Raw genomic sequence first — 26,794 nt, forward strand, 5'->3', positions numbered from 1 at the left:
TAACCGGAGTAACTGAAATAACCTCATCCTAACTAATCTAGGAAGGGAATTGAAGAGGACAATCCCAAAGATAAATAGCGTTCGTGAGGATTGGTTCGTGTAAACTCTTGGAAGCAAGAGTTCCCGCATTCTGGATGAGGATCCAAAAGTCAAGATTGAGGCAAAGTACAGTGGGTGTCAGCAGAGCCGGATATAGAAATGTGCAGGCCCAATGCCCATTTGTGGGGACCCCAAAAATCGCACCTTTAAAATTTTATATAATATATCGTTATTCAATGTTACAGGTAAATTTAAGCAACTTTAAGTTTACGTGAGACCTATGCGACTTTTCTTTTACTACTCGAAACGACTCGAACTCTATCGAAAAAAAAAACAAACAGTACAATCCCTTGGTTTTTTGTTTTTTTGCCTATGATATGACAGTTGAAGATATAGATGAAAGGCACAAACGAGAACATTTCTCTAAAAAAAAATCTGAAACGTTTAAAATTAAAATATATTCTCTAAGTAATACGTTATAGAACTTAGAATTCATTCTGTAGTCATTTCTGTATCAAACTCTTCAAATTGTTACTATCTTGAAAATTCCAAGCACCTTCGAGGGGTTTTTTGGAATTATTTCAAGAAAACAAGAAATTTGACATCTTGAAATATTGGTTCCAGAATTGCAAATCTTGATATCCACACGGTTTGGGTCTTGGATTTCAAGATTTCAAGACATTTGACGAATTTGACATCTTGATCTTGATTTTTTTGATTTCAGAATACCAAAATCTTGGAATTTTCTTGATCTTGGTCTCAGAATTGAGGCCATAATTTCCTTATCTTAACATTGTGGATGAACCTCAATATTATCACATGGATAGTAATTTTCACTTAAGATACTTACTAATAATAAAAACATTCTGTAAAATCTTTCCTTAATCTCTAACTTTTGCCCAAACATACGACTTTTTCGGACCAGAGTGTGTAGAATTTATGGGTTAATTAAATAAAATATTCTACTATCATGTAAAATTTATTACATCATCAAACACTTCGTATTTCTTCCGTATTCATTTATGAATCTTAGGGCCTTGACAGACCTGAGGATTAGCCGAGAGACGGCTTAGCGTAATTATATTAGAAATTATGGTCAAACTACATTTCGTGTAAATTTGGTGATATTTGGACTTTTCAAGAAAGTATTCATCAGATTTAACCGTTTCCGGAGTGAAATTCTCATAGAATCAAGCAAAAAAAATGGTTTTTAGTGTCAATAAAACATCTCTCAGAAAAGTTCCAAAAAAGTGATATTAAAATGTTTTATTTCTTGTACAAACGGTTTAATCAAGTAGATTAGAGTTCCCGTTAAGCAATGATAACTTTTAGTGTCCGGTGCAAAATTTACGGTGAAAATGGGGTGTTCAATGATGGCGTGAATCGTGTGCGAAGATGGAAACTTGATTCATCTATCGCACAAATCGCCATTAAATTTTCATTTTCCTCTGGAGGAAAATCTAAGGATTTCCTGGGATTTTGTGTGGTGGGATTATGAACCTTATAAGTAAGACATTTTTTTGGCATAGTTGGAGAATCCATACGGTTTGCATGGTAGTCAGAAAAAATCACTGAACTTGAACATCTTTTTTGTGTGCGAAACATTAAAGCCTCCCCCTACTGCCGGAATAAATCTGCCTCATTAATTCAATTCAATTTATTTAAATTTAATTGCCAAATTTTATGGAAAATCGCGTCAGTATATACATAAAATATTCAAACTTTATGGTTAAGAGGTACGAGTACATTTCGTCGGTTGCCTCAGCAACTGTGCTAACTGCATCTGCTTTGTGTCTGCATTCATTGCAAACGCCGCGCAGCGACGCGTTGCTTACTACGAATGCTGACACAAAGCAAATGCAGTTAGCACAGTTGCTGAGGCAACCTACGATTTGGAAAAAACTACACTGAGAGAAATCCGAAAAATTAAAATAGCATTCCGGAAATGTTAATTTTACCCTGCAGTATTGATCCAAAATCGGTGTAAATATTAGCCTTTTTAGGTGTATTATGTGTTAAAATTACCCTTTTTCATGTTATTTTTACCCCTAAAAACATATAAAATTAATATTAAAAAATGTTGATATATTTTCATACCTAGAAAGTGTTAAAGTTATGAGGAAAAAAAGTTAATCGCAACCTCTTTTTTTCTCAGTGTACTGATAGACCCAATGATTCGACTCAGACAGTTTTATTATACCACATTATAAATATCTCTGATAGTGACCCTATGATGTCTGTCTCAAAAATTTAGTTCGCTGGTTACCCAAGGAACACAAATCCTAAAGACATTTTTTCCCTTTCGACTTAGATTAGGGGAAAGTGCCAATGCTTGATACCATTTGAAGCTTTGTAATTATTAAATTTTCAATGTTTCACAATATATCGTCGGTTGCGTCTACCTCTGTCGTATCTGCATATCTTTTGTGTCAGCATTTCACGCAAGAGGGAACGTCTGTATTGTAGCTTGCACCAAATGCAGATACAAAACAAATGCAGATATACAGTGGCGGCCAAAAGAATAGAATCATTTTGCAAAGCTTATATTTTTTAACTTTTGTATTTTTCCCCAATTTGTTGATATAATTCTGCAGTAGAAATCTTCAAATTATTATAATCGTAGAATAAGGGTTGTTTTTGCCGCTAGAGGTCTCTACTTTACACAGAATACGTCAATAGTGAAACTCAGTTCGGCCAAAAAAATTGGAAAACTGTTATTTATGGTTTATAAAAATATGGCTTTATTTAAACTTATTCTATTTATAAACCACATTCTTTAATTTAAATGAAAGTGGTTCTATCGTTTTGTTCAAACCAAATTTCACTATTGATCTATTCTGTAAAAAATACAGACCTCTAGCGGCCAAAAAAACACTTATTTGACGTAAAGTAATTATTTGTATATTTCTATATCAAAATAATTTCAACGAATTGAAATAAACAAAAATGCTAAAGGTAAAATAGTAAGGTAAAGTAATAGTAATGGTAAATGTAAATTTGCGGAGCTGATTCTATTATTTTGGCCACCACTGTATGTGACTCATTGCAACCATATTTTAAAAACCATGGGAAAGTGGCCAGTTTTTAAAATATATTCCGAAATCACATTTATTGAGAAACATAGGAAAAATTAGTCATTACGAAGCTTCCAATCGTATCAAGCATGGGCACTTTTCTCTACTAATTTTTCCGAATTCTTCGTAAGTTACCGGGCCCTTTTTCGTCATTTGGCTGCACTAACGTTTAGGCCTACGACAGGAAAATCAAACAATTTATTTCTGGGAGTAACGCTCTTCCGGAATGAATGATGTTGACGCGATGTAATTTCCTGACATGTGGACTATCATCGTGGTGACTGTTTCGATTTGTTTATTACTATTCAGATTGTTCCCTTCGTGTGATATTTGTTTACGCATGAGAGTGGTCGGAGTGGTTTACGAAATGATTAACAGCTCCTGTCGCTCCTGTAACTATGACCAGTTATTTTTTTCTCAATGTTCTCTGAAAACATTTGCATATGGTCAGTGTACTTGTTATACATTTGCTAAGAAAATAAAATTAAATAAAAATAAACCACTCTGTTTTATTAAAAAAAAACGCGAATATTGCCCTTGATGAAGATGTTCTATTTTGGAATTTATCCAAATAGAAATCCTTTATTGATTTTTTTTTCCTAACGAGATGATAAGGCGAAATGTTCCGCAAGAATAAACTGAGTAAGAAGAGAATTTCTATTTCCTATTTCCCTTTCTTCTTCTTCCTCTTGAATGGCAAAATTAGAAACACTGCGAGAAATCCGAAAAAGTTAAAATAACATTCCGGAAATGTTAATTTTACCCTGCAGTATTGATCCGAAATCGGTGTAAATATTACCCTTTTTAGGCGTATTATGGGTTAAAGTTACCCTTCTTTCATGTTGATTTTACCCTTAAAAGGTGTAAAATCAACATTAAAAATGTTGATATATTTTTACACACAAAAAGTGTTAAAGTAATGACGAAAAAATGTTAATCGCATCCCCGTTTTTTTCCTCAGTGACGCTTCTGCACTCAAATTTACGCGCAAATAATCTGAGATTGTAAAATGACATAAAAAAATAATAAAAAAAAAGGTAAATGACTTACCATCGCGAATTGCCTTCATTAGATCATTTCTGTTATCATGAACGGGCGGTAGAATCTTTTTGGTAGGATTAATGATATTCTGCTGCTGCACATTCATGATAGCATTCAAATTCTTCACATCGCCATTTGTCAGGGCCGCAATGGGGGCACAACTTGTTGGAGGAGGACTCATTAGGCCATCGACAAGTGGCGGAGGAGGTGGCGGAGGTGGTGGAGCAGAATTTGGTGGTGAAGGTTTGGGAGACATCTGCGAAAAAAAAAAAGGAATAAAGTAAAATACTGCAAAATCTAACATCAATCCCCCGGAATTGGCCAGGAAACCCAGGAAACTCACCTGTTCGGGAATTGGTGGTGGTGGAGGTAAATCATTCATTGCACTAATTTGATGGGGCACTCCATGGATGCCCATATTTGCTAAATTATTTATCTGGGTATTGAGCTGAGCCATCACTAGGGCATTCTGATCCTGCACAGTTGAATTGAGCTGTGGCGATCCGGAACGCGAAGTACTGTGACTCCTGCCCAGCAGCTTGGCCGCCACGCTGCCGCCATTTATTGGGGGCGGCGGAGAGGTAATGGCCTCGGGAATTGGCGGCGGAGGAGGCAAAGTATCGCGTCCAGTGGACATGCTCCTGCCACGTGTTGGTGTGTTGGCATTCGATGTGCTAGGAGTGCCACCGCCGCTGCCGGACGATGGCGGTGCCGGCGGTGGCTGTGACGGACGTGGCTTTGTCCTCGATGGAGTCCCCGGGGCATAGAGACTGTCGGACGAGAGTGGAGCCTGGCCACCCGGAGCCCCATAGAGAGCTTGGTGATTGTAAACATTTTCATCGTACACTGCAAATGGTATTACAGAACTCTTAACGTTCTTCATTGGATCTCAATTTAAAAATTTAAAAAGTTATTTTGACGAGAAATAATTTTTAAAAAAATTATTTCAGATTAAAAATTTATTTATTTATTTTATTTATTTCGATGTAACCGGGCTTTTATTGCCATTTTGTACATTGTTCAGCTTACAAGTTTATTATTCAGTTAACAATGTTTCGTGAAAAATGTCCATTCAGACGCTTCAACCATTTGCACCGGGCGGAACTCGAACTCACAACTGTGACAGTCGCGCCAGGGGTCACACCGCCCAAGAGCCGAACGCTCTTACCAATTGCACCACGGATCCCCCAGATTAAAAATTAAATTACACAACGCCTTAGACACACTTACGACTTAAGCCTAGAGACGATTTAATGTAATTATAATCAAAATAGTGATCATTAGGGGAATTCTGTAGCAGTCTGGCAATGCCATATGACAAATTGGGTTCGAATCTTAGGAGAGCTTTTTCGAAAATGCGATTCCGTAGCCGTGACATTGCCATTTCAGCTCACGTGGCATTGTCAGAAGTGACATATTTGAGATTTCTAGCAATTCAAATGACAATTTGAAAAAGATTTCATTAAAAAGCAATGAATTGCGTTTTCGAACTCATATGATATGACAAAAAAGCTCGAACGGCATTGTCAGGTTTCGAACTCACGCGTGAGAATGCCACGAAAATTACAGAATTCCCCTTCATGTCACATATAAGATTAATATTAAGATTAATACTTTCTTAACTGCGAGAATGCCAAAAAAAGATAGCAAGTGTTTTATCATGCCTCTCTCTCGCGCTTCGCTCGAAAACTGACCGAATCACAGTTGGCACGCATGGAAAATTGCTCGAATTGCCTGTAATACGATTCAGAAAGCAATTAATACGAACAGTAATATCTTATTCATCGTATTACTCCACTAGAGTGTACTCTTTCTAACACACGTGATATTCCATTTGAAATTTTGCATACTATATACCTCTCTCTCCCTCCGGCTTTTCTTAATATTATTTATTATTATTTATTTATTTTTTATTATTTATTATTATAACATTTGACTTTTGATACACAAATCTCCTGAAAGCGTAGTGTGGTAGTATAGAAAAAAGAGAGTAACAAGCGTCCACCGCCGTCTTAGCGTTGGTGACCAACCTCCAGAGTAAAACAGTAGAAAAGTTCGTTCGCAGGTTGTGTATGCCAGGAGCAACACATTAAGTATGCAGGGTACGCGCTACAATAATTGCGCATTTGAAAAGAAAGAGACAAAAAAAAGTTCGAGACGCCAAAAAGGCTCGAATAAGCCGTTGCCTCTTGTCTCTGGGCAACTCATTCCAAAGAGTCACTCCCAAGGCAAATATTAATATTAATATTATCATATTAATATTAATCTTATACGTGACACCACGGTCAGAAGTCACATATTTGCGATTTCTGGTAATTTCAATGACAATGAATTTTATGAAACAAATCGACCTGTATTTCAATCATTATCATTATCATTATTTCAATCATTCAATCTGTATCCTGTAAATCAATTATTAGCATTTTCGAACTCAAGTAATATGAAAAAAAAGCTCGACTGGTATTGTAAGGCTTCGAACTCATGTGTGCCAATTCCACAAAAAATTACGGAATTCCCCTACTAATTACATTTCCATCAGTTTCTGACTAATCCGTCCCTCGGATTAAGCCGAGAAACGGCTTAGTTAATGCGAAACTTATGGGAATTTAGTCTATTCATTATTCTGATTATAATTATGTTAAACCGTCTCTTAGCTTAAGTCGTAAGTGTGTCTAGGGCATAAGGTAGAGTGCCCTAATGTTGTTCGATTCTTTAAATCGGCCGGTATCTTGCGTGATACCACTTAGGTAAAGCGGTACTGTCTGATGAAGACCTATCAAGATTGAAGCTGCCCTGTTTAATGGAGTTTATCCGAAAAACGGGCTGGCTTGAACCTTAACAGGGATTAATTTAACCGGGGATGCATAATGGGCCCAAAAGGAGGCCTGGGTGCAGCGGTTCCGAGAGGACCCGCCCCCATTGTAATCTAATCTAAATCGGCCGGTAGTTCAATGAACCAATCGCTAAATATAATTATAAATAGTAAGTCGAGGAATCGGCCGACTCTTGGGTACTTTGTTCTACCTAAAGTCATAATTAAAGATTTCCTATTTTGAATTTAAAGATAATACTTCCTATTTTTCAATTTTAAAAATTCTTAGTGTTTACAGATTAAAAAAGAAACTAACGATTAAGGATTAAAGACAATTTAATTTAAATCATAACAATTTGAAGTTTTAAAACTTAAAGACCCTTCTTAGAATTGTTAAGAGAAAAAAGATCGTAACATTAAGCTCTAATCCAGCCAGAGTTATTTGCTTGATAAGTCCTGAAGTTAACTTTCAAATAGAAATAAAGCGTGTGCATGAAACAATTTCTCCAACGCATGATATGAAGTCAGTCGTGAAGATTTGAAAATTCGGCGTGAAGCCATTGGACTAAAAACAACCAAAATCCCAGAAAATCCCAATAAAATTATCTTTACGAAAATATTTTTGTTTTTTACTTTTATGTTGTGGTTAATGTTTGAGAGCTATTTTTCAATGGAGAAATTTCAGCGTGCACACGCTTTACTAAAAAATAATTTATAAATGTTTACGATTTTACAATATTTGAAAACTTATCCGATTTTGCTAAAATCTTATGGCTTTGAATAAAGCTTTGATAATATAAAAAAATAATGTCTGCGAAAACTTAAGAAGTAATTATAATATAATCTCTTACATGCTATTACGGACCTCAAGAAACTTTAAGAAGGTGATTTATACGAATTTTATAAATTCTCGAGTTCTGTAAATCTAATTCGAAAAGGTCAAGAATATCCTTGGATTGTAATTTTTGTTTAAATATTTTTTTAAACTTAATAATTTAACATCTGAATAAAAAGGGTGGCAAATGGTCTTTACTGGTCTACTAGGACATAAATTGAGTCATTTTAGCTAGAATGTTATGAGATAAGTTACAAGTAAAAGTATTAGGGGAAACTGGGGCACCACCAAACACGGGGTACCACCAAACACTACGATTTTTTATTCGGATATTGGATACCAGAGGATAAGACCGATAGGAATTTATAGGTACTATAGGGATGCTTGTCCACTGAAGGAATGGTTGAGATAGTTCAAGTAGTTTAGAAATAAAAATTAGTTTGATTTGAAGACCTTTCCAAAAAATCCAAATTTGACCTAATCGGTTGAAAAATAGGACCTCCAAAGTGCTTAAACTTTGACATTCAAAAATGCAAGATGGAGATTTTTTAGGTTATAATAAAAGAAATCGTAGGAGAAATATTCGAAAAACAAAAACAAAAAGCATGGTAAACAAATGCCACCCATTCCCAATATCACACAGTGCTTTTTTCCTGCTTGTACTTGGAGAAAGAAAATCTGATTCAGGTAATAAATCAACTCACTTGTTTGTTGTTGATGGTAATTGTTCTGCTGTTGATAGTTTGGTGATCCTGGGGGATACCCATCAACCGCCTCAGCTGGGTAACTTCGACGCAATTCAATTGAATTTGGTCTGTTGGGTCTCATATCGTAAATGGACATGTCTGCAATATTTACAGAATACCCATGTAACAAAACACGACACAAATATTGTATTGGGTTGTTCGGAAAGTAATTTCGTTTTTTCCCGTCAGAGGACTTAATTACGTTTTTTCGAAACCAACTTCACACTTAAGCCGCATAACCATTATATGTCTTGAGAGCTGATATTGCAAGGCTTGTGTGTGAAAAAGTTCTATTAATTCTACACAGTAGTTTTTTGTTGGTGCCCTTTTAAATATGGAGAGCGATAAGCAGCATTTTCGTCATATTTTACTTTTTTACTTCAGAAAAGGTAAAAATGCTGTCCAAGCGAGAAAAAAATTGACGGATGTGTATGGAAAAGGCGTGTTAACAGTACGCCAGTGCCAGAACTGGTTTGCAAAATTTCGATCCGGGAATTTTGATGTCGAAGATGCACCACGGTCTGGAAGGCCGGTCGAAGCTGGCAAAGATGCGATAAAGGCATTAGTTGATGCAAATCGGCGAATAACCACACGAGAGATCGGTGAGAGATTAAATTTGTCGAATTCGACTGTTCATGGGCATTTGAAAGGCATGGGCTTAACCTCGAAGCTCGATATGTGGGTGCCCCATGTCCTTACGGAGCGAAATTTGTGTCGTCGCGTTGACGCGTGTGATTCGCTCCTCAAACGTCAAGAAAATGATCCATTTTTGAAGCGGATTATTACTGGGGACGAAAAATGGGTTGTATACAACAATGTTAAACGCAAGAGGTCATGGAGCAGAAAAGATGAACCGGCTCAAAGCGTGTCAAAAGCCAACATTCACCAAAAAAAGGTGATGCTCTCCGTTTGGTGGGATGTCAAAGGAATCGTTTTTTTGAGCTTTTGCCGGACAATACAACGATTAATTCAGAAGTCTATTGTCATCAGCTGGACAAATTGAATGATTCACTTAAAGAGAAGAGGCCCGAATTAATCAACAGGAAGGGTGTAGTGTTCCACCACGATAATGCGAGACCTCACACAAGTTTGGTCACTCGCCAAAAACTTTTACAGCTTGAATGGGACGTACTGCAACATCCACCATATTCTCCAGATCTGGCGCCTTCCGACTACTATTTGTTCCGGTCCCTGCAAAATTTTTTGGATGGCAAAACCTATACCTCAAATGAAGATGTCAAAAACCACCTGAACCAGTTTTTTGCCAGCAAGGACCAAAACTTTTATGAGAGGGGAATTATGTTACTGCCAGAAAGATGGCAAAAGGTGTTGGACCAGAATGGCCAATATATAATTTAATATAATATTTATTCATTATACGAAAACTGTCTTTCACGTTCCCCAAAAAAAACGAAATGACTTTCCGAACAACCCAATATAAGGATTTAAGTAGGATTTTTTGTATTATCTAATTACTCTGAAAGCAATTAATAATATTTACGTAATTGTAATGTCCAATGCACAATAAATTTTGTTTAGTAAACATGTTTTTGACATTTCAATGAGAGCAACTGAAACTATTGCCGCTCTGAATATGGATAGGGAAGTGAGCGTGTATAACAGCCTGCTGATACCAAAGGTAGCTATATCTGGTGGTTCTTCACGTAGAGTCATTTAAAACTGCAAAAAATCACTAAATTTCTGGGTTCTATCACTAAAAACCTATATTAGTTTATTAAGAGTTTACTTTTCCAATATTTAATCACGATTCACTGTGCAACTGGGCCTCAATCTTGTTGAAAAAACCATCCGGCAGTTACTTCTGCAGAAGTTATTGATGTATTGAAAGTTCTTCAAAACTGTAAAAAATCACTAGTTTTTTGGTCAAAATCTTCTCATAGTTAATACTTCTCTCATTTATTCATGATCTACTAAACAACTGAGGCCCCATTCTCTCAAAAAATCCGTCCGGAAATTGGCTATCTGAGAATATTTGGTATATTTTGATTGCGATAAAACAATGAAAAATTCAACTAAGAGCAGAATTACATTGGCAGCAAAACTCTCACCGTATTTCGTTAATTTACGCATTTTCATTGCAATTCTTACGCAAATTTTCCATTACCGTATTACCTTATCTCATACTCGGTGCAACTAGGTGAAAATAATATAAGAAAATTGAAGAAATAAAACGTAAATTCGATAAACGGTGAGCAAAAAAAAAACTGTAAGAGAAATTAATCGTACAATTTTTTTTGCTCACCGTTCATCGAATTTCCATTTTATTTCTTCAACTTTCTTATGTTATTTTCACCAAGGGTAAGTTAAGCTAATTCAAAACCTGCTCTAAATGGAAATTTTTCGCTACTCCAAATGGAAACGTCATTGTTTTCATGATAAATATAGTACTAAATTATTATATTTATATATTTTCTATACCACATTTTCATTATTTAGTTAATTTTGCTCTAAATAAAGCGAAAATCCATTCATATTCACAAATTTTAATTTGTTAATTTCTCAGAAAAATTAAAAGTGTACCTTTTCACTATCGAATTTTTCATCGATCGACCATGTTTTCCAATGAAAAATACAATGAGGTGACTGTTGTTTATTCGTTTTGTTTAACATTTATGTCATATTTCTGGCTTTATTTTTAGTTAGATTGAGTGCTAATCTTCATTGTTAACGGTACGGGAAGATTTTAAATGAAATAATTACCTATTTCGTGAACAAAAAGGGTTTTTCTGAATTGTCTGCAAATGCTTCAATAGGAAACGCCGGAAATATGATTTTTTTTGGAGAGATTTTCTTATTGTTTTAGATGGAAAAGGAGAAAAGATCAGGAATAAGAACAAATCCTGCACTAAAGAGCAACTCAACAAGGTTTTGGAAGCCTTTCGTCGCGGTTTCACTTACACTGTATGTCTCCAATTAGATTTCCCTTGTCTCCATTTAGATTAATTTGTTTCCAATAGAAGCATTTTACGCTCGCATATTTTTCTTGTATTTAAGAAGTTTTCAAAATATATTTAAAGAATTTTCACTAAACAGTAACATTCTAGAAAAGTCAGTGATCAAATTTATGTAAATTCTCTTCAGAAAAAATATGAACTTAATGTGTTGAATCTTCTGTCAAAGTTAAAGCGTCTGGAAATGGTTTTGAATTAGGACATTTACCCTAGTGCCACCGAGTATGAGATAAGGTAATACGGCTAATACGGTAATCGAAAATTTGCGTAAGAATTGCAATGAAAATGCGTAAATTAACGAAATATGGTGAGCATTTTATTGTCAATGTGATTGTGCTCCAATTGTCAGCAAAAATCACTGGAGACCACTTGTAAATGAATCACAGAACCCCAATTGGGGCCTTATTCTTCTGATAAAACATTGGAGTCTATTTGTCACTTCAAAGTTAAGTTATGTTTCGTTTCTTTTATAGATTTCAACCATGTTTTGAACTGTTTTCACTAGTTTTACAACATTTTATGTTGGAAAATCACTTCCTTTAGCTAATTTAAATGTTACACAAAAAAAAACTTAATAAATTAGCTAAAAACTAAGAAAATGTGGGAGTATCCTGCATATAAACAACCGAGAATTGAAAACTCGAACACTAACGCACAACTGCATCAGAAGGCTGTCATATACACTCACTTCCCTATCCATATTCAGAGCGGCAATGCTTTGGGTGACCTATGAAATTACGCAATCATCCAAATACTAGAGAAACTTTGTGCTTTATGTAACGTCGAACCTTAATGTAAAAATAACGTAAGACTTACGTTATTTTGACATTATAAAGCAATGTAAAAATAACGTAAGATTTACGTTATTTTGACATTACAAAATAATGTGAAAATAACGTAAGATTTACGTTATTTTTACATTATCAAGTAATGTAAAAATAACGCAAAAATTAAATCACATGTGTGCTTGAAGTAATTTTAGTTAAGTAAATTTGATGTTTGCTAAATTTCCAATAAGGTAATAAATTGTTTGTTGAGTATATGTACTGCATTTCCTATAGAAAAAATATTATTAAGCAGAAGAAATGAATGTACTCACTGTTGTATGGATCATCTGGGTTCATGAGGGAATTTGGTGTTCTATAGATAACATTATTTGGCATTAAGGTTTCACCGTGTCCTATTGCTATTTGGCGTTGCTTCTCCCTGGTGTTATGGGGCGTCCTGACACGTTTCTTGTGCCTTGGACCAGCACCAGCCGTAGCTCCATCTGGTCGTGGTTTGTGAATCTTCTTCCCACGATCATGCATCACCCTTTCAGTGTCCTTGAGCATTTCCTGTCGCCACAGCTCAAAGAAGTAATTGGGATCTGTGTAGAACTTCAATCCATCCTTCCCATCATCTCGATAGCAATTGAGCTTATCCAGTGGCGGTGGCTTATCACATTGTTTATATGTCTCCAGCATTGCTGTTGGCATTGTGCTACGCGAAAATATTTGCTGATCGAACATACTGGCACTCTTGAAGGCCTTCTTCAGTTGTATGTCCGTCAGTGAAATTTCCTCAGTCGTACTATCCAACTGGGTCACTTTAATGGCCAACCTATCGATTCGGGCCTGCAGTGAGTTAAATCTTTCCGCTAGAGCACCAGTATCGCGTGCTAATTCACCAAAAAGGTCCTCAGAATGCTTCGACAAGGACGACAATTGCCTAATAATGTTTGTTAGTGTTGTATTTGTCACAGTTTCTAGTTCAATTGACTCCTGAAAATCATTGTTGACATATTGCGATCTCGCAATATAAATGGGTTCAACGTGTCTCTTTGGAAGAGGCATTTTGTTTCCTTTTAACTCTTCTTCCTCTTTCCTTTACCTTCCGTATTATCAACAACAACAAAAAATTCCCTCTATCTCTCCAATATCAATTTATGCTTTGCTAAATCTCTATCTGAAATGGAGAAACAAAAAGAATGTTGCCTATGTAGAAAGATTGATAAGGGTTTCTTATCGATAAAAGCTAGCTCTAAATTCCTCAAAATACATTTCTCTCATTTCTTCTTTATCGCCTTTTTTCTTCTCCTCTTTAGCTGCAATTTATTCATGCCAAGGGTAAGCATTTTCTAAATTATATGATTTTTTTTTCTCTCAAATACTAATATTTACTACAGAATAATACTCGATGAGAACATAATTACGCGGTAGTTTTTTTTCTAAAGCATTTATTGCGTGCTATTTAACAAAGTATTTATACTGCAGTATTATCAGGTTTACAAATGAGTAATGTTTCTAATATTAGGTGAAAACGCCCAGATATATCGACATTAAAAAGCTTCCATTAACAATAAAGGGGAGGCACAGCATCTCAGCATTGCGGTATGCTCGAAATCGTGACTGTGCTACTACAGGGTGACGCAATTGAATAATAAGCAAGCTTAAATAATAATTTTATTCAACTTCGCATAACCCTCCCATACTATGCGTTCACCGCCGTCTTAGCGTTGGTGACCAGCCTCCGAAGCCAAACAACGGAAATGCTTCTTCATTGGCTGTATAAGCATTCAGAGTTTACAAAGTCGTTGAACACAAAATACAATATTTTGCCTATTTTACCTTACTTGATTTTACAAAATACACAAAATTTACAAAACATAACGCAAAGGCATAGGGACGCGGAGCGAAAATTAGAGAGGAGTAGCGTAGTCAATGACTGTTCTAGGGAATTTGACACCCCATAAATTATGAAATACAGGAGACTCTCGCTCAATCGGCTCTTTTTCAATCGGGCGAAAAATTTTGTTGGCAATTTTCACGTTCAATTATGAAGCTAATTTGCTCAAATTCGCTGTAGTTTCTCCTATTTTATCGTGATTCCTTATAATTGAGCGCTTTTGTGGAATTTACAAAGGGTTTGACGCCAAAATCTATCGATGAACCGGATGACATTTTGCCCCAAATACACAATTGAGAGAGAGTCTACTGTACACAGCTCTCTCCGATATCCGGTACTTCGATATCCGGCTGACAGCTGTCAAAAACTGACGGTTGATGAATTCAAACTTTTTTTTTTAACAAAGTAAAGCAGCTTCCCCAGAAATTAAAATGCTATTTTCACTGTATCAAAGCCTTTGATACTTAATTGTGGAACAAAATTAAACATAAACGCACCACAAAGGAAATTCTGTTGTTTTTCGACAGAAAATAAATTCACAAACCACAAAATATAAAAACCGTTGACCAGATTCAAAACACCCAAATGTCATTTTGTCCCCCCGTCAGCCGGATATCGGAGAGAGCTGTGTAAGTAATTCTTAAATAGAAGCTTAGCAATAATAAATAATAGCAATAAAGATAGCAAAATCTTAGCAATAAAGAGAAAGCAAATGCTTCTTTTTATTGTTCCAATGAACTAAGTCAGAATTAAGTTATTAACTAAGTCAGAAACAGACTGTGGTAGCGGCGCTGCAAGCCCGAAACACACCCGCACCCCCAGGTACAGTAGACTCTCGCTAATTCGGCTCTTTTAATATTGGGCTACTTTTTAATTCGGGCGGCAGTTAAATTCGAAAAAAGTTTATTGACAGTTTTCATGTTTGATTATGATCACCGAATGAAGCAAATATCCTTAAATTTGCCATAGTTTTATCTTAGTTTTAATGTAATTTGCATCGTTAAGGGATTTTTATGCAATTTACAATATAGGGAAAAGTACTCTCCCTTCGAACGTTCATGCCTTCGAATAATGTGAGTTTTATTTTGTTTTTCGTAAGAGATTTACACTAAATTGTCATGGAATTATCAACAATTGATGATAAGCCAACTAATATTTAATAGAAATGTGTAAGTATTTTAGAAAAACTAAAAGAAAATTTACATTATTCGAAGGCATGAACGTTCAAAGGGAGAGTACTTTACCCTATATGAGTATGTAATCTTAATATGTGCATTAGGGTGTTTCAACAAGGAAAAAAATTTTTGGCACTAATCTCAGGGTGCTGTATTTGATGAGACAAGAAAGTTTTTCTTCGACGACCATATGATCAGAAACCGTTTAAAGGTGGCTGAACGACCCTCTCTGTAGTGTAAAATCAGAAATATGTTCTACAGAGAGGGTCGTTCAGCCACCTCTAAACGGCTTCTGATCATATGGTCGTCGAAGAAAAATTTTCTTGTCTCATCAAATACAGCACCCTGAGAATAGTGCCAAAAATTTTTTTTCCTTGTTCATGCAGATGAACAAAAAATCGTTGCATTTCAAAAAGTTTGTTGCCCGAATTTTTCTCTAATTCGGGTGACATTTCGGTCCCAAATGCCCGAATTTGAGAGAGTCTACTGCATAATGCCCTGGCAACCCCGTGCCCCTCCCCCAAGAATCGCAGGTCCGCCCTGTACAAAATTGGGGAAGAAAAACCATTGAAGCCGGAAAAGAGAAACCCATAGAGCAAAATTGCGGCCCAGGAAGAACGGCGACTGCCTGAGATACGAAGGGCCGTACATAAAGCAACCCCCAAAGATGACGAGCCGCAGTCAGACAAGGAGGCCCGCAAATTCACAATGAGCGGCGACCACACTCCACACTAATCAGAGCCAATCAATCCCTTATTTCTTAACTCAATAGTTAAAATTAAGGAATTAAAGAGTGATTAAAAATGTGAAAATGTAATACACAGAGCACGAACTTATAGATTACGAGCATCATAACGTGAAAATAAGAGCTTACAGCTTAACTTGATCCGTCCTAGAACAGGCAAGGAGATGTCTCACGATCGCCGCGCCGGAAAGCGGTACACCCACGCGAATTAAATTATTAATAACTGTTGGACATCAATCTAGATTCAACCATTGCATAATAAGTACGATAACAATATCCCATCAATTTGTTTTATCTATCAAATATTGAGTGAAAAAGCTCAGATTCAACATAGAAAAATGGCCAAAATTTTCACAATTGTTTATAAAGTTTCGCCTGAGAACCACAAGTAGGGGAAAGTGCGTTACTTTTGGACGACTGAAGCTTCGAACAATTCATTCTTTTGAATATGTTTTTAATTAATTTGGCTAGTCCAAAGTCTTAAAATTTAACAAAAGAACTATGGCTGCAATCCATTAAAAACATAAAAAATTAAGTTGTCCAAAGCTTGAGTCATCCGAAGGTAGCGCGCATTCCCCTAGCTATTTTTAGAGCCCTTCAATACCTGAGAGATAATTCACTAGCGTAATCAGATAGATTAGTTTAGAATACAGTGGGGGCGGTTCTTCCCGGAACCGCTGCACCCAGTCCTACTTTTGAGCCCATTATGCATCCCCGATTATTTATCAGTATCAGTATTTATGAGGAAGCGTAATCAGATAAATTTTTGACTGGTTACTGGTTAATTTTATTTTCAAAAAGATAATTTTGCCTCACTCTTTAAAAGGAGGGAAAGTGTTTCGGATTATAACACAAAATTGAGTGCTATAAGAGATAATTGAACCAGCAGCTCATGTTTTCCATGAACAATTAAACATTGTAAAGATGATTGAACAGACTTCTGTTCGATTGGTACATAGTCCCAAGAAATTTTATATTTGTGCACAGAGAACGACAATCAGAACAAGTGATTCCCAATCCACAAATATACCCCAAATGTACGCATGATACCGTTTCTCAAGGCTCGTAGTGAGTCGAAAATGAGTTGAAGTGCACATGGCAATTGGTTGAGATCAGTGGCAAAGACAATAAGAGCCAGTGCCTCCATAGCGCAGTTTGTAGAGCCTAGACAGCGAAGGGCCTCCAGTTCAAGCCTGGTGGAGGCAGAAAATTTTCCTGTCTGTATTTGGGCTCGAAAGCCAAAATCAACTCATGATGAAGGCAGCCCTTCATCGTGAAAGAATTGTGATTTCGCAGGATCATGTTTAACAGCGTATGAGGATCGTATCAAAAATTTGAAATAATTTTTAAACTTTGAATGTTTATTATTTTTCGATCATATAGGGTAAAGTGGTACAAGTTGGACAATGCGGTACAATTTGGACAGGGTTTTTTGTCTTGATAAATTTAGTACTTCATTTTTATTTGTATATTTTTAATGCTTTAGTTTTATAATTTGGTTCCTTGTGATTAAAAACAAATTTTGAACTGTGTTTATCAAGAAAAAGCCATGTCAAACTTGTACCGGCGAATTGTCCAACTTGTAACACTATGTTCATTTTGTATCACTTTACCTTAAAACACAGTCTTTTTAAAGTTACTGTTCAAGTGACACACCCTGTATATGCCCTCAAAATTGATTTCCCATCACATTACTAACCGAAGAAAGTTGTTTAGTGGTTCAAATGTTAGCAAAAAGAATAGAGCTCACAAGTTCAAGCTTTTCCATTTCGTTCTTTTCTCTGTTTACCGGTTCACAGTGAATTTAAACCACTTCATATATCACTTGAAAAATTGCGTAGGTGTAATACAATTTTAGATTAAAAAAAATATGGCTGAAATACTGGTTTATCACAGTTTGAAGTTCCTATCTGTGATTCTAAGACCTTTCTATTAAATCTATATTTACTCTAATCGATTGAGGACGCTCTCTAGAGTCTTTTGAACCTTTGTCTTTGGAAACTCTTAAAATGATTCTAAAACATTCTAAAACAAATAAATAAATAAAAATCGAGTAAAATGTTTTCGATATAATAAAAAAGAAATTATTTTTGAAGGAGGATCATGTTAATGATTCATTATTATGCACGGTTCTCGAACTTGAAGACCCCATGATGTTCGTTTGGTCTTTCGCACTGTGCACAACCAGACAAACGAATAGCCTTATGTCGTTTTCGGAAATTCTTTTCTAGGATTTCAAAAATTCTAAAGATTCATAATCCCTAAGTGAACTTCGAGAAATAAAATACAAACTTTCAGTAACCTCCATTTCTAATAAAATGTCTCTTATGGAGCAATTTTCATGACATTATATACACAATGATTTGTTGTTTCTGATTGTCCCTCATTTGCATGTCGTCAATCTTATTTCAAATGCAATTTTGATTTTTTGAAAAATTCAAGGTGACCCTATTAAATTTATTAAATCTCATTGAGAGATATTTCTGATTTAATAAAAGCTGGAATTTCTGCTCTCACTCTAACAACGACTCCAGTAAACAGCCATTACCAACAGAATGAGAAATGTATTACAGGGAAAATTCAACAATATTTAATTAGGAATTATATTTAGATATATCTATTAAGAGAGATTTTTTCTTCAATATATCATACAAGAATTAATGTACAAAGGCGTCGTATTTGCTCTCTCAGAAATCATTTTCTCAAGTAATAAAATTTTATCGGTAGAGACACATTTAATATGTTTACGTTACTAAGGTGAACGATGAATAAGACTTAACTCTTTCGCGTCCATAGGGTAATGTCATGACTCGGGGAAAAAAGTTTTTTTTGGGTATTTACATTAATTGAAATCTATCTGTTCGTGCACGACATCATAATAGAAGGATGTAAGATTCTTGGCTCATTTTCTCAAGACTCCAGTTAGATTTCAATTAATGTAAATAGCCAAAAAGAAACTTTTTTCCCCGGGTCATATATGACCCTATGGACGCGAAAGAGTTAATGCAGGGTGCCCTCAAACACGGAGGATTTATAGAAACAACTCTCAGCGACAACTCTTTATAGCAAAATCGTGGTGCAAATTGTAATTTAGGTACTTGACTTTTTTTCCTTATTCTTAAGGTCAAAGTTCAATAACAAATTTATTTTGGCAATATCCACAGAGACGATTCAAGTGTAAAATTGTGCTTTAATCAATTTAATCTGAGTTGAATTTTTTGATTGCTGGAAGAAGGGAAGCTTTTCAAACAAGATCAAACGGATTATATTCTTAAGAAAGAAATTTAGACGAGAAATGTGTTGCAGTGAGTCTTACTCTTCATCAAACTGCAGCTTTTAAATAATTAATGAATTGAAATGGGTTCTCTTCACAATCTTAAGACAAATTCCCTCATCACTCGTTTTGATTGAAGAGACTATTAAACTTTAAGTTTTTTAAATGGTATACTAGAACTTATGTAATGCCGGCTTCAGACTGGAGGTTTAGACCAGTTCCCGGAGATCTCAAAAATCTAAATATCAAGCAATTTTATTGATTTTTCAAAATCTAATGGATCATTTGCCTTTAATATCCAATCCTAAACAACGATTTCCTAAAAAAAAATAATGCCTGATATACGAAACATTATTTTAAAATTTAGAAGCAAAATTTCAAAAATAAAACAAACATTAAAATCTTAAATTTCGTAAATAGATTAATATCCCTGGTTCAAGTATTGTCCAAGAAAAAAAAACAAGTTGTAACAGGTTTTCAAAAACAATTCCATCGCAAAAATTTGCGTAGGAACAATTCAGCAAAGTGCTAATAAGCCTCATTCTCTAATTTCGCTAAAAGATTAACACGTTTCAAGATTAGAGAAAAGTGGTCTGCCTTTGAATGCGGCAGCCTTTGAATGTTTCATTTTTTCTCTTATTGGATATATATTTTGATTGATCTTATTGGATATATAAGGGAAAATACTCTCCCTTCGAATAATGTGAATTTTCTTTTATTTTTCCTAAGAGATTTACACATTTTTATTAAATATTAGTTAGTTTATCATTAATTATTGATAATTGTGTATAAATCATTAGAAAAATAAAAGAAAATTCTTATTATTCAAAGGCATGAACGTTCGAAGGAAGAGTACTTTCCCCTATATCAATTTTAGTATAAGTAAAAAATTATATATTTTTCTCGAGGAGATAAAATTCATGAAAGTTTCTTATTATGTATTTTCGCAAAACTTAAAAGATAGTCTCCAAAAATCAGGTCCAACGGCTTAATTTTTAAAAATTTTAAATGAAAATTTCAGAAAATATAGTTTAAATTTTGTACTTTAATATGACTAAGCGCTTGTATTAAGGGAAAGCGCCCTACCTTCGGACGACTCAAGCTTCGAACAATTCATTCTTTTCAATAATTTTTTTTAATAAATTTGACCTAATATAAATATTTAGTCCGGTCCGATTGATGGTTAAAATTTTCTGAAAAGGGTCATGGGTTAAATTTATTAGGAATATAGAGAAAAAATTGAGTTGTTCGAAGTTTGAGTTCGAAGCAGCTCGCTTTCCCTCAAATAAATTTTTATTATGTTGGAAAAAAAATAGAGGAAATATGCTGTTTTTTAGTCTGCGTGACGAATGTAAACCCATAAACAAAAAATAATATTCCTTTTTTTTCAAAAATTAATGAAAATGTTTATCAGCTATCCGAAGTACTTAAAATTATCAAAATTAGATTAATGCTGATTTTTTTCAAAGCCTTTTTGCTCTAAGGGCCCAAAAAGACTCAGGCTGATCCTTGAGAATATTTATAGCGTAATCTAGTATTAAAGAATTAAGTAAAGTAAATTTATACAAAGGACCTCTAATCGATAATCCTAAGCCCTTAGTGTATAAAGAATCTAAGAACAGTTCTATGGGGCCATTATTCTCAAACTAAAAACGCTAGGTTTATGGGTTATTTCCATTAAGAAAATTTTCAGATTTTCGTAATTCCCAATTCACATAAAAGCTCGCGAAAAAGCTCAGTTTTGAATACGAACCGTTGACATTTGTTTGTTTTGACTTAGTTTCTGGGCAAAAATGCATAAAAACAACCGAAACCTTTATGAAATCACTGCTAAAGGATATCTTTAATCCTTTGGTATGCAAATTGAAGCAGGGAAAGAGGTAATGAGGGATAATTGAAACCATTACCACTTTAAAACAGCAACGTTTCTGTTTTTCGACGCACTTCTAACACTTTGCCCGCCTTTACCGTAAATCAGAGTTCTGGGCATACCGTATCCCCAATAAAGGGACATTTTCTCACTGCACGCACTATTTTCACCTTCATAGAACCTAATTTTACGCAATGATTTTCCTTTTCTAAAGTGTTAAATCGTTAATGCCAGTTAAATAAAACATATCATTTATCGTTGCGGCTTCTCCCGTTTGTATAATATTCGGAAGTGAAATCAGGTGTGATTGACAGTTTCATTCATCCGCCATTGATGCACGTGACAAAATCCAGTCCTTAATCCTTTAACGACGACAAATCGACGACAAATTAATCAGCAATAAAAATGAAACTGATAGACAAAATCTTCTTCTTCTTCTTCTTCTTCTTCTTCTTTTTAATTTTTTAGGCCGGACGTTCTGTCAACATTCACACAGCCTATATAGACAAAATCAGTAAAAAGTCTTACATCTTGACTTAGAAAATCCAACAGAGTCTGATTCGGGGTATTTTTTAACTTTATGAGCGATAGGGACAAAAATAGCCTAAAAATTTAAGTAATTTTTCTGACAATACCAATGTTTGATAATTTTCACTCTAATGAAAAATATTATGTTTGAGTATTGTAGTTTCTCTTTCCAAAACGGTTTTGCTTAAAAAAATTGGAAGTAAAAAAAATAACTAATATTAGTTATATCAGTTTGTTAAAATATTTAGTTAAAAATTTACTATATAGCATATAGCTAGAGACTTGCAAAAAATATCCTAGATTCCTTCAACCTTCTACTTTGCAATTACGTACAAACATAAGGAAAAAATAACTTTAGGTAGTCAGGAAAAATAATTTTCTTTATGGGACACCGGTGCTCCAATCGTCCTTAAAGGGTTAATTCGGGCCTACCACTCAGATCTTGCCAATGAGCGCTAAAAAAGAGCCTAAAACTGGCACAACGCTGGGCCCCCTTACTCTATGTCAGACGGGATGTGTGAAAATACTGTTGAATCATTCCTAATAGCGTTTTCTCAAGTTCAAAGGTTAAAAAGGCTCTAGAGAACGCATTTATTACCTGAATTGGGCATGTTTGGGCATATTCGAAAGGTCTTGGAATTTCCGACAGAACTAATCCGGTTCCAATTGGTTTTGAACCGATGATGAACCGATAAATAATTTTTGTCCGAAAATCAATTTTATTGCCCTTAAAATTATTTTGTGGAATATTTCGTGTGATGTACAAATCGGTTTTAAATCGATTGCTAAAGTACTTTTGAGGGATAATCACGAGTTCGAGCACTTCGCAAAGCCTGGGACACTTTGTCATCCCTTTTGAACTATTTCTTGAAAACTCTTATTCTTTGCATTCACAAGACGTTTCTCTGACCAAATGATCATCAAAATTTTACGCCAGTCTTTCTCAATTTCTGAGCCTTTACTAGCTCAATTTTTTAGATTTAGTCGGTAACGGTGTTTATTCTTTTGAAAGTGTTTTTCAATCCATTGGTGGTGCACTAATATTTTTTAGAACTTTGCCGGAAACTTTTTCACACCACTTAAACTCCTCTACAACCTTATCAGCTTGCTCTACCAGAGAATAGAATTCCCAACAATACTTTGTAGTTTAAACACATCAAAAAAAATAATTCAATGTCACTTTTGTGTAAGAAACAGCTCAAGATAATCACATGCCCGCAAGTTATGAGACAGAAACTATTTAGCGAAGAAATAACAATAAAACAAAATGTAATAATTCTTTCTTTGCTATTATTATAAGCAATATTCTGTATTACTCTCTAAGATTCGATGCTGAAAGAGTTATACCTGTTTTGCGCACAATGATGAACTAAAAGGTAAAATAATTGCATGATTGCATTAACAGCTCCAATTAGTATGGACTTCTCCTCGCTGTGCGAAAAACAGTTCAGGGGGAGAAGAAACTAATTAAATCAATTTCCTTCTCGCGCTATTTTTGAGCATAATTTCTATTTCGACCGAGTGCATTAGCTGGATTTTGTCCGATTCTCTTTTTTTCTTTTTTTATATAAAATTGCATCAATTCACAGCTATAGGCAGTAGACTAAGAAATTTTTACTGCTCTGTGAAAATATCTAGAACAGGCAATTTTTTCTTTGTGAACATGGATGTTTTAGGGAGTTTACCGGTAGAGGCGGGGATGACCAAGAGAGGAGGGTGTCTTTGATAGTTTTTTCTTTTTTTGGAAAAGGGGTTAAAGAACTTGCATTTCAAAGGAAGTTTAAATGAGAATCAGTGACGGGATAAGGTGCCCAGAGATAATTTCCCAGAGAGATGGATGATATAAATTTTTAAGTAGCGAAATGCGAATGCAATTAGCGATGAATCTTGGAAGACAAGAGGAAAGAAAAAAGACTCTTCAGGAGATTGGGTGAATGGGAAGAGCCTCTCTAATGGCCTCTACACACTAGAGAAATTTATGTCCATATTGAAGAGTTTTTCCCACACATGCATAGGGAAATTGCTTCAATATGGACATAAATTTCTCTTGTGTGTAGACACCATAAAGCTGGCTATACATTAGACATAATTTATTGAAATATTTCTTTTCAATGTCTAATATTGACAAAGATTGCCTTCACATTGCAAAGATTTATTGACATAAATGTTTCAATATTGAAGAAAACTGTCCAGTGTGTAAGCAAATATTGAAATATTTGTTTCAATATGGAACATTTTATTCAATATTTTATTTCATTATTTTGAATGGCTACAAACTAGGCCAAATCATTTCAATAAAAAATTTCAAAGTCACATTGAAATAAAATTTCAAAGAAATTCTAAATATCAAATTGATTTGATATTTCCTTCAATATTTCTTAATGGTCAGGAATCTTCGTCCTTCAGAACATCACACAACTGCTGGATTTTCCTTGTTTATGAATGAAAACACATCCAAGATCAAAATCCAAGTCAAGACACATCACTCTTGCTTCCTCCAGAAAATCCCAGATTCTTGGAATTTGGTTATATATTTTGTTCAATCTCCTCAAGAACCCAACTTAGTCAGCACTAATCACTTGCTTACTCCAGAAAATCTCAGAATTTCTGGGATTTTCTTGAATATTATGCCTAAAACACTTTAGATACATTCTGTGGTCAGAGGATTCCTGGAGCTTCTTCCAGGAAATCCCAGATCTTCTGGGATTTTCTTGTATATTATGTCAAAAACACTTCAGATACATTCTGTGGTCAGAGGATTCCTGGAGCTTCCTCCAGAAATCCCAGATCTTCTGGGATTTTCTTGTATATTATGTCAAAAACACTTCAGATACCTTTTGTGGTCAGAGGATTTTTGGACATTCCTCCAGGAAATCCCAGATCTTCTGGGATTTTCTTGTATATTATGTCAAAAACACTTCAGATACCTTTTGTGGTCAGAGGATTTTTGGACATTCCTCCAGGAAATCCCAGATCTTCTGGGATTTTCTTGTATATTATGTCAAAAACACTTCAGATACATTCTGTGGTCAGAGGATTCCTGGAGCTTCCTCCAGAAATTCCAGATGATCTGGGATTTTTTTTTTTAAAGTTATGTGAAAAACCAGTCAGATACTTTCAATTGTCTGAGGATTCCTGGAGCTTCAAGAAATCCTCCCACTTCAGGAAATTCCACTTCATAAAAGAATAATTTTATGATACGAATTGGAATCCTACAGAGGGAACGAAGGCTTGTGGTTGTAGCCAAACGGTATGATACGAAGCATGATCTTGAAAGTCTGTGAGAATTTAAGTTATTAATTCAATTTGGCTTTTGTTTTCAATCTGAAGTGTTTTTGGCATAATGAACAAGAAAATCCCAGAAGATCTGGGATTTCCTGGAGGAAGCTCCAGGAATCCTCTGACCAACTTGGTTATTTTTTGGGTGTTCTTGACAAAATACGGAAGAAATCCCAGAAGATCTGTGAATCCCTGACTAGACTGGTGTTTTTAATATTGAAGTTTTAATATTGAAGTCAATTTGTTCAGTGTGTAGGCAATTATTTAAATATTGGTTTCAATATTTGCTTCAATATTGAAGTTACTTTTCAATGTCACTTTGAAATGCTATTATTTCAATAATTTGTCTAATGTGTAGACAGCTTTATGTACACACATCTGGGTTAAATATTGATTTTGCATTGTTAAGAGCTGCCGGCATTTGGTTTCTCTTGCACATCATCTCACACAATCAGCAAAATATGCCCTTTCCTTCCTGATTATTGTTGAAAATTGAATAATTTGCATTAAATTGTGCGCCTTCATACGCACAGTCACATGCGAGAGAACACAGGCCGTGGGCATGGCCGGGCCGGAGGAACAATGCCACGACAAAAAGAAGGCCCCCCATCGAAGGGCGGATTGATAATGTGGGAGAGTGTGAGAATCTCTTTCAAAGAAAGAATTACCAGAATAAAAAGAGACGCCAAGACAAAAATATTAATGATTTTTTTGCGCAACTTTCTAAACAAGTCTCTAAAAATCTCTTCTTTTTCGCCCCACACTTGTGGCATTTTTAGTTAGCAGAGCCCAGGCACAAGATGTGGAGAGAAGTGTTTTAAATGTACATGGAAAAGTGATAGCCACAATGGGTGGGGAGGTATCACAGAGAGCACAAAAAAAATCTCTTTAATGCATCATTTCCTGGCAAGTGGGACGATATGCCCCACATTAAAAGCATTAATCCCAGAATTGATCTAAATTACCCTTTTCTCCAAATGGAGATTTAGCTGATGTACCTCGGTGGCTGGGCAATGTGGTGCGCAGTCCGGGGGCAGAGGCTCACAACAAAAAAAAAAACTTTTTTGCTGGGTGCGGACGAATCTGTCAAAATCGGGAGTGACTCAGGTTCTTCTCCGCAGATTACCCTTGAAATTTCACCTCTTCCACCACATTCAACTCATCTTATTCACTTGCACTCTGGCATTTGCCACACCATGCACCCACTGCAATCACAATTTTCACGGTTCTTTGCCTATTTCAGGAGGTTTTTTGCACTTTTATTTCACTCACGCACCACAAAATCAACCTTTCTCCATAATAACCAACAAAACATGAGAATGAGAAATCGATGAAAAGTCGATTGAGTACTCGATTGCAGCTCCCCTAGCGGAATTTCTCCAAAAGTCGCGCGAAATTCTCGAAATTTTTCTTCCTTTCCCTCTAACCAAACTGTCTGCAGCTGCACCTAAAATGGGAAAATTCCGCGGAATCAATCCGTGCTAATTGCATAAATATCGTTCTTTGACATCACACAGGAGAACAGGAGACTAACCAAGGAAACCTTATTTGAAAAAAGTGTACAAAATTTAGGAAAAAAAAGATAAGAAAAGTTTTCGGAAAGAAAAAGAAAAGAAAAAAAGAAAGGAAGAAGAGCAAAGGAAAAAATGAGAAAATGTTTAATAATTTGTATTTTAATTTAAAATACTAAAAAAAATTCGCAAGCCTAATCAATTCTATGTCCTGGACACACTTACG

The 26,794-nt window shown here is 35.2% G+C and overlaps 1 protein-coding gene across 2 annotated transcripts in view; it reads right to left on the reverse strand.

The window, feature by feature from the left end:
• LOC129806575 (actin-binding protein WASF3) overlaps positions 1-26,396 on the reverse strand; it is a 27,806-nt gene extending 1,410 nt beyond the window's left edge. Inside the window, exons 1-5 of one of the 2 annotated variants that reach the window (XM_055855264.1) lie at positions 26,056-26,396; positions 12,619-13,466; positions 8,506-8,646; positions 4,498-5,000; positions 4,164-4,410 (exon numbers count right to left, since the gene is read on the reverse strand). In XM_055855264.1, the coding sequence (XP_055711239.1) occupies positions 4,164-4,410; positions 4,498-5,000; positions 8,506-8,646; positions 12,619-13,354 (1,627 nt within the window). In that variant the 5' untranslated portion in view covers positions 13,355-13,466; positions 26,056-26,396. Of the gene's footprint in view, positions 1-4,163; positions 4,411-4,497; positions 5,001-8,505; positions 8,647-12,618; positions 13,467-26,022 lie in introns of both variants that reach the window. The other variant, XM_055855263.1, reaches the window with a different exon arrangement.
• Positions 26,397-26,794: the final 398 nt, after the last annotated feature.

This window comes from Phlebotomus papatasi, chromosome 3 (assembly GCF_024763615.1).
Source record: "Phlebotomus papatasi isolate M1 chromosome 3, Ppap_2.1, whole genome shotgun sequence".
NCBI classification, from domain to species: domain Eukaryota; kingdom Metazoa; phylum Arthropoda; class Insecta; order Diptera; family Psychodidae; genus Phlebotomus; species Phlebotomus papatasi.